Here is a 17,823-nt window from a genome sequence, read left to right on the forward strand (position 1 = left end):
TCATGCGCATTATGTTTATTATGCACTTTATTTCAATTATTGTTACATCAGTCCCACCTCAGATCATCAGGCGTTAGATCCTGAAGTTTGGGGATCCCTGCTATATGGTACCAATCCTTCTTCCACCATTTGCTTTAGTTTCAGTGCTCACATTATAGAAGGTGCATGTCATAAACGAAGTCAAAACTGTCATAAATAATCAGAACTCTTCTGACAATTTGTTTTCTGACTCTACTTCTTCTACTTCTTGCTCATTGTCTGGCACTGGTTCAGAAGCACCCAGCCCCATCAAAGTGTTTTCTGCTAATTTCCTAGGTGTGGTGTCTATTAGCTTTTGAATCTAAGATTCATATCTTGAGAATCTTCACTCCCACTTTTTTGCAACAGTCACAGTCTCTTTCATGATTTCCTTGACTGTTTCTGTCATAAATTCTGTGAAGTCATGCACAACATCTGAAGAGTTTTCTCCAGCAGGAATATATTGTTTTGGGCTTGATGACGTTCATGGCTTTTTCTGTGATGACAGCATCTTTATGGTATAATCTTTCCAGGCTTCCACGATGCTCTCTTGGACTTTTTGTCCATAGTGTTGACAATCCTTTCCATAGAGTACCATATGTAATGAGCATTAAAAGTCCTTATAACCCTCTGATCTAGAGGCTGTATTAGAGATGTTGTGTTTGGGGACAAGTAAACCACTTTGACGCCTTGAAGTACTGAATTTATTGGGTTCTGAATGGCCAGGGGCCTTGTCCAATATCAAAAGAACTTCAAAAGGCAGCTCCTTACTGGAGAGGTACTTCCTGACTCCAGGGACAAAGCATCAGTACAACTAATCCTGAAAAAGGGTTCTCATTGTTCAGGGTTTCTTGTAGTACAATCAAAAGACTGGCAGATGGTATCTATGTCTTCCCTTCAAAGTTGGGGGTTCAGCTTTATAGATAAGGGCATCCTGGAACATAAACCGGACTGCATTTCCACAAAACAGTAATGTATCCCCTCTTGTCTTAAATCCTGGTGATCATTTTTCTTCTTTACTAATAAATGTTCTTTGTGGCACATTTTTTCTCCCTCCATAATGGGGTACTTTGGTTTACACAAAAGACCTATTCAGGCAGATATTCTTTCTCCTTACTGATATTCTTAATGGCATCTGGGAACTTGTGTGTGGCCTCTTGGCTGGCAGGAGCTGCTTCTGTTATCTTGACATTTTTAAAGCCAAACCATCTTTCTAAAATCATCAAACCATCCTTTGGTGACATTAAATTCTCCAGCTTTAGATTCAACTTCTTTTTGCTTTGTCATATATTAACTTTGCTTTTCCCTCAAATCATATTGGAGTCTCTAGGTACACCTTTCTTATTATAATCCTTCATGCACATAAAGGCTGTATTTTTCAATACAAGATAAAAAGGTATTTTGCTCAAAGTGGAAGATGTTCACGCCTGCTGGTGCAGCCACAGCAAGTTTTGTGAATTTCCTTTTCTGTTTTTATGATGGTCCTTATGCTGAACCAGCTGCAGACCTCAACCTATAGTTAATGGTACATAGCAAGCAACTCAATTTTTTCTTGTAACATCATGACATTTTTCTGCTTTTTGGGCGCACTTCATATATGTCCCAGAGTGTCAGTCAAGGTTTACAGTATTGTACCAAACATGAAAAATATGTGAGAATGACAAGAGATCAATTTTTACTGCTCTATGCAATTTATTGGAGAGATGAACTGCTTACATAGCAACTTAAGCAGATGCTCAAACACTTTAGCTCACAATATCAACAGGAGGTGACTACAAAATTAATACAGTAATAGTGCATGCATTGGAGAAGGAAATGGCAACCCACTCTGGGATTCTTGCCTGGAGAATCCCAGGGACAGAGGAGCCTGGCGGGCTGCCATCTATGGGGTCGCACAGAGTCAGACACGACTGAAGTGACTTAGCAGCAGCAGCAGCAGTGTGTGTATTATAATTTTATGAGTTTCCTACATTTTATATTTACATTTCTCTCAATGAGAATGGCACCATGGATGGTCTGTTTAAGTTTTGATAAATTTTAAGTTTTTATAATAGATTTATGTATATTTTATGATAGTAAAAAAGACTAGTATTTACATATTTTTATGCTTTTATCACATACCTTTCTTTTTTCATTATTTCTAAGTTATACTATGCAATTTGCAAGTTATACTATACAATACTATGCAATTTGTTACACTCCCTGACTTACCCCCACCCCCAAAACAAAACAAAACCGTCAACACCAGGCATTACCCAAGTATGAGGAATCTATTTGCTGTTCTGGGAGCCAGGCTAAAAACATTTGAGAGTTATTCTCATTGGTCTATACGAGGATCCTAGGATTTCTTAAAAAGAATCAGTTTTTCCCAGTGAAAATAAAAACCATTAAAAAAAAAATCATAAAAGATAGCATAGCAACATAAAAGATAACTAAGAAAAGGAAAATACTCACCCATAATCCTATTGCCGCAACATAATAATTTTCCATTTTATTTATTCCCTTCTGGTTTATTCCATAGACATTTACATCTTATTGCATATAACCATTTATATTTTTCTTTTTACAGTTAATATTACAGTAGCTACTACAGCAAGTATAATCATTTTTTATAGCACTGCATGTATTCAGGGATATATATATATATATAAGCTATTTTCTCATGTCTCTCTCTCACTTGCGAACTTAGAAAAATTGGAACAAGATTTTCAGACTCAAACCAGCTAGGAAAAAAATATCAAAATCTCAAACTTTAGAAGTTAAAAGTTTTGATTTATAGTCTCAAATCCATGATACTTTGCAGGTAACCTGGAAAAGAGCAGTCCATTTAAAATTTTTGACTCAGATGCCCTTATACACATAAACCTATTTGCTACCTTTATTACTTCAATTAATATACTGTGTAACTTGGGGGAAAAAAGTTCATTAAAATTTCCTTCTAGAAGCATTATAATTGTATTATGCAAGTTCAGTACATGGTGGCCTACAAGAGGAAATAAAGACAGAGAAAAATAATTTCAGGACCATCTGGCTTCTAATGTAAGAACCAGTTTAACAGACTTTAGCTTACTGATACTTATACTCTTGTTATTTCCTGCTCCTCCCTTTCTGTCCCCCCACCAACTAAGGTCAAGTGGGTCGTTTCCAGGATAGAGGTATTTGCTTCCTTCCTTTGCATTACTCATTCAACTAATTCCGTCAGAGGCATAACCATTTGTAGATGTAGTAGAGATCTCTCTATTCTGCAAATTATAGCTCAATTTCAGCTGTCACATGTATAGTTCCTGTTTTGATTACTGAACATTTGGGATATACATTGGTAAAATGCGACATGATATCATGGTACTGAACATATTGCCTGTTTTAAACCAAAGCGAAAAAAAAAAAAAACAACACAAAACCAAAGCAACAAATTTAAAGCCTGTCCTTTCACCAATTAGCAGTAACTGCTTTGATGCTTCCCCCCCCCCCAACATTAACTGCCTATTCTTGGCATGCTATATAATTTGTAGTAAATGTGCTGCTGAAGGAAATATTTGTTTGTTCATGTGAATATAAATTGTTAAATCTTCACCAGGTTTTAACACAACCAAATAGCTGTTATTGAGCTTTATACAATTAATTAGTATTACTTAAAGATAGAAATCATTAGAGGGATGTTCAAGGTATAACCTACCAATTTACTATTCAATGAATTAACTAGCTGAAAGAGAAATGTAGGAGCCTCTTTAAAAATGCTTAACGCTGGAGAGCAAGTAAGTTTATATTGTATAACAGTTCAAAAGGACTATTGGCATTGTAGTCCAGATAAATTTGGTGAAGAGAAGATAATGATAGTACAACTCCTGAAAATTAGATTGTAGACCTTGCAAAGTAACTTCTCTTCTTTGGGCTTTCTCACCTGTAAAATGAAGGGATTAGGCTTTACGATACTTAAAGTTTTTAAGATTTATTTGGCTTCCCATAATACCTATTCTTGAAGTTTTTGCTATAATGTCTACTTGCACCTAAGAACACCCTATTTACATGACAAATATTGTCAGTTTACAATCTAAAATTTTTTTTCATTTATCAAGTTTTCTTAAAGTGAGCAATATCTATGTATTTATAGAAATCGCCAAGAAAAAAACGACTGTGGAATATATTCTTAGGTGGAATGTAGGACTGGTGAAGAAAAGTGTGAAGACGATACACCAATTTAAGTTCTGATTCTTCTTTTTTGTACAAGATACTGTAGGAGTTATGTACACTGCTGACCATTTTCCCAAAACCCAAGATTATTATCCAAACTGTACAATGTAGATATGCACAAAAGCCACATATCAAAATATGTTATTTGGTACTACTGTTGTCAAGAAAGGTTAAAAATTGATGAGTCATTACATATGAGTGGGGCTAAGAGGTTTTCACATTACATTAGGAATGTAAGGGATCAATCTGCGCTATCTTTTCATTTCTAGTAGTAAGCTATGGTCCAGTGACTTTCCAAGGTCATAGATCTATTAATATCATTTGAGAAGAGCGCACAGATGTGATTGCCAATTCTACATCATACTGTCCTTCTAGATGTCAGAGCAGGAGATGCTCTGATTAGGCAGAACTCTAAATGAAATATAAAATCTTAAAAGACACTTTACAGATGGGCCATCTAGCTCAATTTCTCATTTAAATCCGAAATTTAGTGTCAGATGTCATTCAGCTTCTGTGCCAATGTTTAAGATACTCACTTATCCTTCAGAAGTGTTCCCTTTCCTTAATGGACAAAGAACCATAAATTCTTTCTTACACTGAGCTCTAATCTGCTGTTTTGCAACTTTCACCTAGTTTTACGGAGTCAAAAAGGATAAACTGTACAAGCCTATCAAATATTTGAAGACAGCTATCATTCCTTAGTCACGTAATTCTTTAGGTTTCGGTTTATGAGACCCTTCCCAACTTGGTAAAACACCCCAGGATTTGCTCTAATTTGGGAATATCCTTTCACTGCATCCTGAAATTAGTATTGCAGATGTGGTTTAACAAGCATTTTGTACATGAGATTATTTCTCCAAGATCAATTTTTCATTACCATGAGCTTACTTAAGGTAAGTAAGCTGGTTCACATGTTATTTCTTGCAAGCTACAATCGCCAGGTATTTTTCCTCCATAAGCTCTTGACAAGTATAGTTTCATATTTCTATCAGTGGCTGTTTCCAGAATAATCATACCATGTGGAATTGTGCCCCTAACTAGCTTGCCAGCCTCATCCTTATGATATCCTTTCCCCTTGACCTCTGACCAGTCTTCTTAATTTCAAACACACCATATCCTTCGTCTAGGCTTCCACATACTGTTCCCCTCTGCCAGGAATGTTTCTTTGGGCCACCCAGGTCTAGTCTTTTCTTAAGTTATCCTTCAAAGCTCAGTTCAGACACCACTTCTTTGTGGGACTCCTCGACTTCTCCCTCCCCATGTTCCCTCTCAAGAATGCCTTTTACCTATTATAGAAAGTGAAAGTGAAGTCCCTTGGTCGTGTCCGACTCACAGCGACCCCATGGACTTCAGCCTACAAAACTCCTCCGTCCATGGGATTTTCCAGGCAAGAATACTGGAGTGGACTGCCATTTCCTTCTCCAGGGGATCTTCCCGACCCAAGGATCGAATCCGGGTCTCCCGCATTGTAGACAGAGGCTTTACCGTCTGAGCCACCAGGGAAGTCTGTTTACCTATATAACAACCTATAAATCTCCTTCAGTCTTACACAAACAGTAATAATACTTGTGCAATAAAGTACCTGTCTCCTCAGTTATACTGTTAAGTCTCTGAGGACAAGGTTAATGTCTGTCTTTATTTGGCATAGGGTTTTGAATGATTTAAACATTCAGTAAGTACCTGGTGAATGAGCGAGTAAATACTGAAGTAGTATGATCAATATTTTTATTTTCCCAGGTGATAATATATATATATATAAAAAAGCCCACTTAGCCAAACTCTGGGGTATGTTGTAAACATAAGGAACTGTATAGGCTTCAAGACAATCATGAGAAGGAAAAAGTCTCTTTAAAAGAAAGAAATAACAATAAAATTTAGAAAACTATAGATCTATATACTATAAAGATGAATGGTATTTTTTTCCAGTCCTTATTTTAAGTAGGAAGTGAGGAGCATGGAAGAAGGAAAACAAGCACAGCTGAGTGGCATATTTTTGTTTTACTATTAATTCGACACATCTGAACCAAAGCATTCACAATACTTGATATACTTTGAAGAGAATCATATACTATAGTCTTAGACATAACCACAGAACAAGCAGAACAATTAAAACTACATAAGGCCTTAAAATATATCCACAGTGTGTATATTCATTCATTTACAAATTAGACTACATACCATTAATTTTAATTTTTCTTTCATTGTTTATTCAAGCAGGATTCATTCAAGGAAAGGCAACTTAGTTTTTGTGTGTGAGCTTTATTTTTACTACATTGGTTAATATAAAAGTTATGAATTAAATGTTTTCTTATCTCCTGCATCCAGGAGTAAATCCATGAAATTCTCAGAAAGTAATCCAAAACAACAGGTCTTATTCTTAAAAACAGTCAGAGTGAAAAGGGATCGAATAGCCAGTCTGTGTGTTGTCTTAAGGAACATCTAATGGACTTTCAGATTTTCTAATAATTATAATACTGCATTTCTACGGGATTAGTCAAAATTTAAAACATTGTGTACAAAATCATTCCTGAAGCTCTAAATGCCTTTTAAATTACTAAATTGAAATTTTTAAGTAGTTGCCTCACAGTACCAAACTTAAAACTAGTTCAGATTCAGTTCTATCATGACTTCTCATTTAAAGGTAACTAGTTGGTAAATTAACAGATGGCATAAAAATTAAGACTTACATTTTTTTTTTTAGGAGAAAATGTATGATAACCAGGGAATACAGAAAATTCAATGTATTTTACAATAAAATAACCTTTTAAATCTCTATCCCTGTACAACAGGGTTTAGGTCATCTTTAGTGAACTTGCATGTTTTCATATAGTTTATTATGAGTACTTGAACTGTTTTAGATATACAATTTTTTATTGAAAGAATATTACATTTGTATACCAGGATAAGATTTAGTACATTGAGATGTTTTAAAAATATTTATAAATTTGTTTCTGATATGCAAAAGCATTTGGCAATACTTTTATAGCATTTGATTTTATAGAATTAAAATTTCATACAGTACTCATCTTGATGTTTAAAAAAAAATTCACAGAAAAAATATAAATTACACAGCCTGACTGCATGATACTGTTATTTCCAGTTTCTAGTTTGGTAATTAAAACCTTCATTAAGTCTGTTAACAAATCATTACCTGTACATTTATGAAGGCAACTGACATGATTTGAAAACAAAACCTTCAGGTTTTATGTTATTTACCAAAGAGTGCAGTTCAGCAAGAAAAGAAAACCCAATATGCAAATTTACAGAATATTTTACAAATTTACCAGTTCCTGTGACACAAACTGTTTCAATCTTTCAAGGTATTGTCCATAAAGTTCCACATCATTGTGACCTGCCCCTTCAACCCACAGAGGTTCCACAGGTCTTTGGCAACGCTCAAACAATGCGAGACCATGTGAAAAGTCTATGACTTCATCTTCAGTCCCATGAATTATTAATACTGGAGAGGTTATCTTAGAGATTTTGTCAATGCTGTAGGAAAAGAGAAGGGGGAAGAAGTCAGCAAATTAAGTATGAAAAGGAAACATAAAACAAATTTTCTTGTGTTATATTAGATAATTCAAACATTAGAACCACCTTTGAATCAATTCAGAAGGGCTGGATGCCTTTTAGATTACAAATAAGATTAAAAAGTCATCTTTACATTACTCCCTACTTTATCTGAGGATGTTAATTTCATGCAGTTCTGTTTTGAGAGAATCACTCAATTATCACAGTCACCTTAGTTTACTTTTCTACAGATATTTTTTCCTTTTGGCTGTCCCATGGCATGTGGGACCTTAGTTCTAGCGCAATGGGGAGTGCAGACTCCACTGGACTGCCAGGGGAGTCTCTCCTTTCTACAGTGTTGATATTTAGAATAGAAACTTAGGTTACAAGGAGAGGAGGAAATCAAGGGCTATTTCAGCTATGTGCTAACTTGATACCTCTCTGCATTCATATTTTTTTCTCCCTCTTAATCTCTTACTAAAATGATAGCAAAATGTTTTTGTGTTTTGTTTTTTTTTAGGGTATTTACAAAAATAGAAATAAAACAGAACATTTTGGAACAGGAAAGCAGATGAGGATGTGAGAAATAGATTAAAAGTATAGGAGAAAACACAATTTTAAGAGGATAGAAAGGTAAAGTGAAGAACCAGCCCAATTTGTACCACGGAATACACCAGAAGGAACGGACATGGGAATGAAGACAGGTGATTCAAATCTATAGAATTTGTTCAAAGTCTCGTTAAGAAGTAGTTAGCCACCCCTGCCCCCAGTTCTTTTCTTTCCCCTCGCTTTTGCAGCTCAGTAACTAGTGGACTAGGGGATTACCAGATACAGTTTAAGGCAGAGATATCAAATAACAAGTAAACATATACATGCTGGCATCCAGGCCTTCATTCTTAAGGCATAGATGTAGGAAGAGTCTCCTTTGGAGACTATATATCTGCCTTAAGAGGAAAGATAAAATCATCAATGAAATAATTCAAAGCAGCATTTGATAAGGAAAAAATGCTTGGGTATGTTATTTGCTGCCAACTATTCCATGATAGAGGAATTAAACAAAAAAGGAAATTTATGATGTTTTTCAAACAGTTTACTTACTGTTAGTGCTTCTGTTGGTGTAGCTAAAATGGAAGAGGGTGTCAGACAGACATATAACTTGGCAGCAGTTTACCCCAAATGTCTCCCTATCATTCCAACCATTCAGCTACACAGTATAACACACATACCCTCCAATCTACCGTTTTCTAAAATCAAAACAAATCCCCGATAAATGCAAAAACCAAAAAACCCCATAGCTTGCTCTGGTGATAGGAGCATATGCTCCCATAAGCTTCCCTACCAAAGTAACCCCTTAAGCTAATGAAGAAAAAATGGTTTTGACATGACCCTTATAAAGAAATGAGTGATGTTTTGGCCTTTGGCCCATCTATCATTCACAAAAAACCTTCGTATTGCTGCCCATTTGAGAAAGAAAGACTGAAATTTTCCAGGCTCTCACTTCTTGCCTTTTCCCTTTATTGAGAAAAATAGGCCATCAATTTTTCTGTAATGATGAAGAGGAGCTAGCAGGAACTATCACCCTACGTTGAGAGACATGAAGAAATGTAGTCCTCATTTTATATCAGTCTAACACTTATGTTTGCAGACGTATGGGGCAATAATTATTCTGGTTCATTTAAGAAAACATTTTTGCAATTCATTTCTTTTGTAAGACATGTCACTAATTAGACATCATTCACTTATTTTTATGCACATGTATCTCCTTTTCCCTCTACTTGCTCCTCTCCTTCAGTATTATGCACCTCACTGGATGGCACTATCATCCATTAGCAACTCAACTCAGAAATCTGGGAATTATATTCAAATTCTTTTGTTTATATACACTCTAACATTTATTCTATCAGTTTTAGTTCTCAAATTCATTCTCTTATCTCCAACACTAGTGTCGCTGTCTGGGAAATAAGGCTCACAGCACTTTTCACCTAGGTTACTAATGCACAAACATTTCAGCCTGCTGACTGGTGTCCTGCCACCACCCTCTTCACAGAGTAATTGTTTCACAATTTCTATAATATATGTAAAATATTAATTAATAGGAGTTCAAGGCTGAGAGAACTGTATCATGAATATCTTGAGTGATGGAAAAAAATTCCTTCAAAAGTTTCTTTGAATTAAACAACTTGAATATTAATACTTACTTTGGGAATGCATCAAAACAGTAGGTCTTCTTGGTATCAGGAAAAGCAACTCGCATTCCTGAGGTCAAAGGAGAATGAAGAATAACAGCAGCACTCTCATACCGAGCAGCAAGATCCACAGATGGTACTGTCCCTATACTTTGGCCATATATAATCACATTTTCAGGGCGAATGCCGTATCTACATAGTACAGAAGTTAAAAAAAAAAGAGTTGTAGAGTCAGACTGGTATGAAATGTTCAATCACTAGTAAGTACTTAATCTTATAAAAGAATGACTTAGAATGAGACAATGCCAACAAATTTATATTTAAAATTTAAGTTTCTTAGTCACCACTACCATATCTAATGCAATAATAAAATCTATATTCATTTATTTCATCTGTTTCCATTCCATCTTTTGAAAAAATAGTAGCTGAGGTCTCTTAGAATGTTAACCCTAAAGAATGAATTTATTAAATCATTTATGCAATTCAATGTAGCTTATTATTAAATATATTTGGAACATACTATGTCACTAATATTTTAATGGACTGATATTTAATGGAGATTCAGTTTTTATATTCCATTCAATGTAACAAAGGTTCTTTATTTCTCTAGGTGTTAAAAGTGGCTCTTTTTATTTTCTGAAGTTGGTCGTAGTGATGAAAACGCAATGTATAGTTAACAGTAGGGAATGAATAAAATATATGTATTATAGCCTGGACCAAATTACTTATTTTCTTGAGATTTGCATTTATTCACCCATAGAAATGGACTAATGTCATTTCTGTTGAAAAGATCAACAGATGAATGAGAATTCCAAATGCCACATGGTTCAGTGATCTATGAATAGACTTCATGACAAAATCTCAAGAGTACTACCTAACTCTGGTGGCTCAGAAGGTAAAGAATCTGCCTGCAATGCGGAAGACCCAGGTTCGATCCCTGGGTCGGGAAGATCCCCTGGAGAAGAGAATGGCTACCCACTCCAGTATTCTTGTCTGGAGAACTCTATGGACAAAGGAGCCTGGTGGGTTACAGTCCATGGGGTCACAAAGAGTCAGACATGACTTAATTCCTTTAAAAATGCTTCAGATTTAAATACATGGACTCACTAACTCAGTAATACTGGGTACACACTATGTTTCTACAATATAATTGTCTTAACTATAAACTACTGGAAATATAAGTGAGGTACTATGGGAGCTTATGAATGTGTGATTAAGGGCTACAGTCACATCAAATATGCTGCCTTTCCACTTTAGCAGTCTGTCAGCAGTCATTTCTGGATGCTAACAGTTATTTGCACAACAGTTTTTAGTTTTGTGAAAAGGTAATAGAATCTGAATATTTACCAGGAAAAAGTAAGATAAACCCCTGTGCTTCCTACAGCTCTTGCCAGGGGCAAAAGACTATTTGAACTATCTAGGTAGTGATGTACCTCCTCACAGTTTCTTCAAATCAGTTCTACACAAGAATTTGGACCCTGGCCCAGAGACTGGCTTCGAGCTACTCCAGACTGACTCTAAATGTAAAACTAAGAACAGGTTTTTTTTGTTTGTTTGCAACAGACCTAACTTCATAGGAATGAAGGAATTGGGAAAATGAACATTTGGTGGCAATGACGGGTTTTAGGCTAAAGCTAGCAATGGCAAGGCTCCAGAGTAGCAGAAGCAGCTGCCAATTTAGCATCAGAGGACTTGAGGCAGAAACAGAATTTCAGAACAGTACATGTGGGAAAGGACTTTAGAGACCATCTAATCTAGGTCAGCTGCTTACTGAGCAGATGTTCAAAGTCAGAGTAAGTTAATGACAGACTATAATTAGGCTCAGGTATACAGACTCCAGGTCCAGTGCCTTTTCTACCACAGCACACAGATAAGGAGCTCAGACTGGGGGGAAGGCCACAGAGTGAGTATTAGTCCCTTATCTTCTGTTATCCATCAGATGTAGTAACGTGGGTTATAGATATTCAACTACCCTTAAAAGGAAGTTACTCAAATAATAATTAAGTTCATTGATTATTAATTTTATTAATAATTAATTTTTATTAATTTCCCCCTTCCTGTTACTTAAACCCTAACTTTTTACTTTAATCCAGTAAAGGAAATGAAAAGCATGCATTCTAATTACACACATTTGATTAGATGATAGAATTCGAGAACTGCAAAGAATCTTGAGATGATTTAACTCAAACTCTTCATTAAGCAAAGAAACAGAAAAGTTAAAGTTTTCAAGACTTCCTATAAGTCTTCTAACCATATTAAGGGTTCAATGTAAAAGAAATTATAAGTCTGAAATTCTATGGTAAACGAGTATGTGAGATAATTTATCTATTCTGCTCTTGCTCTTCAATCATACTGGTCAAGTGTATAAAAAGATTAACCAAGACAAGAAATCATTTTAGAACGTTTCTTTTAAATTGATATCTGAGAAGATTTAAAAAAGAAAAATAATAAAGCTGACCACTTACAAGAGGGAATTCTTTTACATAAACATAGTAAGAACACCTAACTGGATACCAATGTTTTACTTCAATAAATTTATACTTTTGTCTTACTTAAAAGCACTAGTAAGGAAGGCTTTCTGCTTTTAGCAGCTTTTTTACTAATTCACCGAAGTTGATTATAGTGTGTGAATTATATTGCAATAAATCTGTTATTTAAAAAATTATATTTTCCTGACAGGTATTATATTATATTTAACTGGCTGACTCTGAAAGGAGGCACTCATTTTTGTTTGTAGGCCTGAGGGGATTGATATCGGTGTAACTTAAGCATATTTTGCAGTCATTTACAGTAGTTCTGAAGTTTATAAATATTTACCCTTTTGTGCCTTCCTCCCTAAAGCTACTTAATTACTACTTACCATCTCTTTTTTTCTTACTTGTTAGAAATATGTTCTCATATCATTTCAATTGGCTTAAGAATCTCCTTTATACAGAACTCTGCTATGAGACCATAATCTATTATACATCTTGTGGTAGGGGTGGGGGGCAGTAAATGTTTCTAAAGACATTTTCTAAAAAGATCATACTTACTAATGAAATTGAGGAAGTTCTTCCCAGCCAACTGAAACCATTAATATTAATATTTAAAGATTAAATTAGGAATGGGAAGTTTTCTCTATGTACTCTAAAATACTCTGGAAGTCAGGCAGCTTATTAATGTATAATGAGGAATAATTTGTACTAAGGTATTATTTCTGTTTAGTGTACATTAACTGTCTGATGAGAAAATACATTGAAGTATACAAAACTGCAATATTTTTCAAGAAAAAACTAAGTATCTTGGTGACTAGAAAATGATTAATGTAATTTCTATTTATTTTTAATTATATAAAATAATGCAAATCCTGCTTAGGATCTGAACAAAAGCAATCTAGCCTCTTATGCTGTTAATGACAGATCAAGTGAATGATTATTTAAATCACTGTTTTTTCTCTCTTGAAATTCTGCAACTTTGAATAAACATTTCAACACCACAATCCAGTAATTTTTTTTTTTCTCTAATAAGTTCCTAAAACCAAACGTTTTTCACTGGCTTAAATAAATTTTTAAGAACCTCTCTCTCACACACACATAATTTGTCAAAGTCTTTTATGCTATTATACAAAATTTAAAATTATAATCTAAAACTGTAACTATTTATAGATTTATACTGGTAAATATAAACTCTACTTAGTACTTCAAAGTGTATTACAAAAACATGTTATTCTTACACAAGACAATTTCAGCGTGTGGAAAACAATTTCCAATCATCATTTACCTTGTCCTAAGAGCAAGCCAAGCAGCTTCTATGTCTGCATAGAGGTTCTTCTCTGTTGGTTTCCCAGAACTTGCACCATATCCAGAGTAATCATATGAGAATATATTACAATTAATCCGTGATCCGAGTCCTATGTAAAAGCTGCTCATCTGACCAAGATCAACAGCATTTCCATGGGAAAAGAGTAAAGTATATTTGGCATTGGGTGAGCAACGCACAAACATGCAGGCAATTCTGTTGCCTTTACTGGTTCTAGTCATGAAACACTCAATGGCATCTTTTTCTCTAGAAGAATATTGCCAGTCTGCTCGTTCTGATAGGTGTAAAGTCCAACGGCTTCCACTTTCATCACACATCAGCGTGTAAGTTGGATCAGGTGGCAAAAATGCTAACTTTGAAGCAATTTTCCCTGGACAAGGTGGACAGCAGAAGAGGCAACATAGCTCACTAAACGAAAGATTATTCATCTTCTGAAAAAGAAAATAGTCAATGTTTTAATCACTGAATGTGCATTCTGCATTTACATACAATAAAAGTTAAAACAAAGACACCAACCAGTAAATTCTAGTAGTGGTCAGTGTCTACTACTGTTATATGAAATATCCTTGCCCAAATAGATTTTTGGCATCTTTGTAGAAACACATTAAATCCTGAGGTGAGGCAAATACTCCTGAGCAGAAAACAGATTCAAATACTATATGACACATTTCAAATAGTAGTGGTATCTTGTCATACTTTACCAAAATATGAAAAATTATACTCTTATCAGAGAATACAGGTATAAATTTGCTATTTCTTCACAAAAAAACAATAAAGGGGGTATGAAATATCTTTAGTTTGTAATTTCAGTGGAAATTCTCAGAATCTCGAGAAGTTAGGGATTTAACATAATAAATATATAATAGTAGCACTGAAGAAGCACTCACTGTCTGCCAGGAACTGCGCTAAGTGTTCTATGCCTTTTAGCATGTTTCATCCTCTAAGCAACCCTGTGTGGTAGTCTGAGAGAGAAATCTGCACAAGGTGAGTTAGTTGCAGAGCCAGGATTTTACACCAGGCTCAGTCATCGTCCTACATCACTAAGTTATACTGCCTCAAAGGCTCAGAACACTACTTGACTCAGAAGCTTATTATTTTAGCCATAGTGCCAGTGGCCTAAATAACCGATAAGACATTAAAATCAATATATGTTATGTATGTAATTATTGCCCAAATCAAGAAGGAAAAAAAGGTAAAATCTGTTCAAGGAAAACTTTCTAAATGGTTAGACAGAAATAAGAGGAACATTGAAGTCAGAGTTGGGGGTAGCACTGAATAGCCATATAACCTTGAGCAAATTATTTACCTTTTTGACCCTTATTGTCTTCGTTAAGTAAATGCCTACAATGAACAGACTGGTTGTGAAGAACATATACAATGATATTGTTAAAGCATTTAACATGGTAATAATGGCTATACAGCCGACACTCATAAATGGTCCACTTTCTCCTGTGCCTTTTTCAGCAATATTTAAAAAGTATCCACAGTTCATATTAACTCAGGAACATAAATAAAGTACTACTTGTTTGCCCTACCAGCATTTCCTTCTAATTATCCTTTCTTAAATTCTTATCTCTTTTTAGTGGTAGACCATTACTTGGTTCCAGGAAGAAGGCATTCAAAACAAACACCTTCCAGAGTAACCAGAGGTCTCTCTGGTCTGGTCTAATGGCACCTAATTTTCTCTAAAAAATCTAAATAAAGGACAGGAAAAAAAATACTTCATTATACCAAAAGAAAAAAAAATCACCTCAGAAGAGTGACTAAAGTGTTGAGTACATACAGAAAGAAAGGAATGCTTGTTTCATTAATTACTAATTGAAAATCTAGTTTATACTGCTTAATACAAATGTGTTGATTTCCATGTACAAATTGATTAGGTAGAAAGAAGCAGCAGAAACAGGAGAGAAAGCAGCAAGCAAGGGTAGGAGTGATATGAAAGCCTTTAAAAGATGAGTAAAGGAAAGGCAGAAAAATGTATCTTGGCTAATGGGAAGCATTTTACTTGCATTTCTATCTTTATTCCTTTTCAGCCTTCAAAATGAATACAACCTGAGTAAGTTAATGTCTTCCTGTGGTTGGAACAAGAGTCAGATAGAACAGAAATGACAACTAGTTGTCATCTATGATGATAATTCTAATTGGTTCCATGAAGGGTTGTGCTGAGGATTCTGAGGGGATACCCAGGGTTTGCCAGACAAAGAATGTGTGATAAATTAGTGATGTCTACTGCAGAATTTGGTGACAAATCTATTATCCTGGCCAGGGGAATAAAAGATCTGGCAGGGATGGTAGAGAAAGAAGTTCAAAGGGTCAGTTACAAAGAAGATGATCTGGAAAAAGATGAGGTAGAAGGTACAATATATCAGTGCCACCTGTTTAATACTCTGCCTATGGTTATTTCTCACTTCCAATTACCTTACATGCCATCAACTGCTCACTCTGAACAGCCCATTAAAAGCTTATTAGCTATACTTTGTTCCCGTAATTTACTTCTTGAACATGAAGACTTTTATATACTATAGTAATTTTTAAATAAATCTGGCTAACTGAACATACATGCAGAGATGCTTCTGAAGATAAACATCAAAGAAAAGATGAAGACGAGAAAAATCTGCTGTGCCATGGTCAAGTCTATTAAAAGAACCTGATTTTCGTAATGGTGGCAGAAGAAATTATTAACACCTCCACTGCCTTGAATCCACATAACTAGTATCCACTTAATAACAAAACCTTGGAAATTATTGCTTTCCTAATAACAGCTCTGATAGGGCAGCAACACAGACTTGCTTAAAAGTTATTCTCTTTCCTATAAATGTGAAAATTTTCCACAACAGAAAATATAAATAAAACAAACCTAAGTTTTAGTATGATCAGAGCTGAGCAAACTACTGAGGGAGAATATATTATTCTTGATAATTCACTGAAATATCTTGTTAAATATAGATAATTAAAACCCAATTTTTTAATATAACTCACCTAAATATAAACATGTCATTTACCAGTTATTTCTTGGCCATAAAATAATCACAGGTGGAAAACAACAGTTATGACCAGACAAAAATAGGGATTTAAAATGTTATAATAATCTTATTTACACAGAGTGAGAGAGAAGAGAAAACTTAAAGATGAAGCAGAAAAAAGTGTCAGAAAGAAAAATCCAACTGGAATCTCTGCAATAGAAAAATCAGTATCTGAAATAAAGAATTACACTGGTGGGTGGGTACAAGTATCAATAATAGTTTAAGAACACATTAGTGAGCTAGGAAATCAGGATGAGGAATTCCCAAGTACAGAAGCTTTCAGGAGGATAAGATATGGAAAATAAAGAAGAAAATTTAAGGACGAAGTAAGTAGAAATAAAAACTAACATCAATATTACATAAGAATCCCCTCCAAAAAAAACCAGAGAATAAAATAAAGACAATCTTAGTAATTTTTCAGAATAAAAGAAAATTCAGATCGAAATAGCTCAGAATGCCAAGAAGGTATTTAAGAAAACATTCACAGCTAGACAAGTTACAGTAAATATTAAAACTGAAACAAAAATCTAAAAGCTTCCAAAAAGAAGAAATTACTTACAATGGAACAAGAATCAGATGAACATGTAACTTTTCAATAGTGACGCTAGAAACCAGAAGACACTGAAGGGATAGGTTTTAAAATAAGTTAAAAACTTTGAAGCTAGAATTCCACAGAGAGACAACATACCAATTTAGTATGAGGACAAAATAACGATATCTGCAGGAACACAAAAACTCAGATTAAACCAAGACCCTCTTTGAAAAACTTTAGTAAAAAGGAAAAGAAATCCAAGAGAAGTCTGAGATATGACAAGACTAGTTAATGTCTTTTTTTTTTTTTTTTCCAGTAAATAAGCAGTGAAGGAAAAAAGCAACAAAGTATATCCCTAATAACCTAGAATCAAAACTTTAGAGAATACCAATATGGAGAGGATTGGAAACAGTACAAGTGTACAGGGGCACTGGTCATTTGAACTGATCAGAATATTAATATTGATAAGCTTAAGACAGAAGAAAAGCATGAATATGATTTTTTGGGGGAGTGCCACATCACAGGGCATGCAGAATCTTAGTGCCTTGACCAGGGATTGCACCCA

At 34.7% G+C, this 17,823-nt stretch overlaps 1 protein-coding gene across 5 annotated transcripts in view; it reads right to left on the minus strand.

Moving 5' to 3' along the window:
- Positions 1-6,188: 6,188 nt before the first annotated feature.
- The window catches only part of ABHD17B (abhydrolase domain containing 17B, depalmitoylase), a 45,305-nt gene continuing 33,670 nt past the window's right edge, over positions 6,189-17,823 (minus strand). For all 5 annotated transcript variants that reach the window (XM_043891043.1, XM_043891047.1, XM_043891044.1 and 2 more), the window contains 3 exons: positions 13,665-14,134; positions 9,918-10,097; positions 6,189-7,701 (listed from right to left, as the gene is read on the minus strand). In XM_043891043.1, the coding sequence (XP_043746978.1) occupies positions 7,482-7,701; positions 9,918-10,097; positions 13,665-14,131 (867 nt within the window). In that variant the 5' untranslated portion in view covers positions 14,132-14,134 and the 3' untranslated portion in view covers positions 6,189-7,481. The remainder of the gene's footprint in view (positions 7,702-9,917; positions 10,098-13,664; positions 14,135-17,823) is intronic.

This window comes from Cervus elaphus, chromosome 29, assembly GCF_910594005.1.
Source record: "Cervus elaphus chromosome 29, mCerEla1.1, whole genome shotgun sequence".
Taxonomy (NCBI): Eukaryota; Metazoa; Chordata; class Mammalia; order Artiodactyla; family Cervidae; genus Cervus; species Cervus elaphus.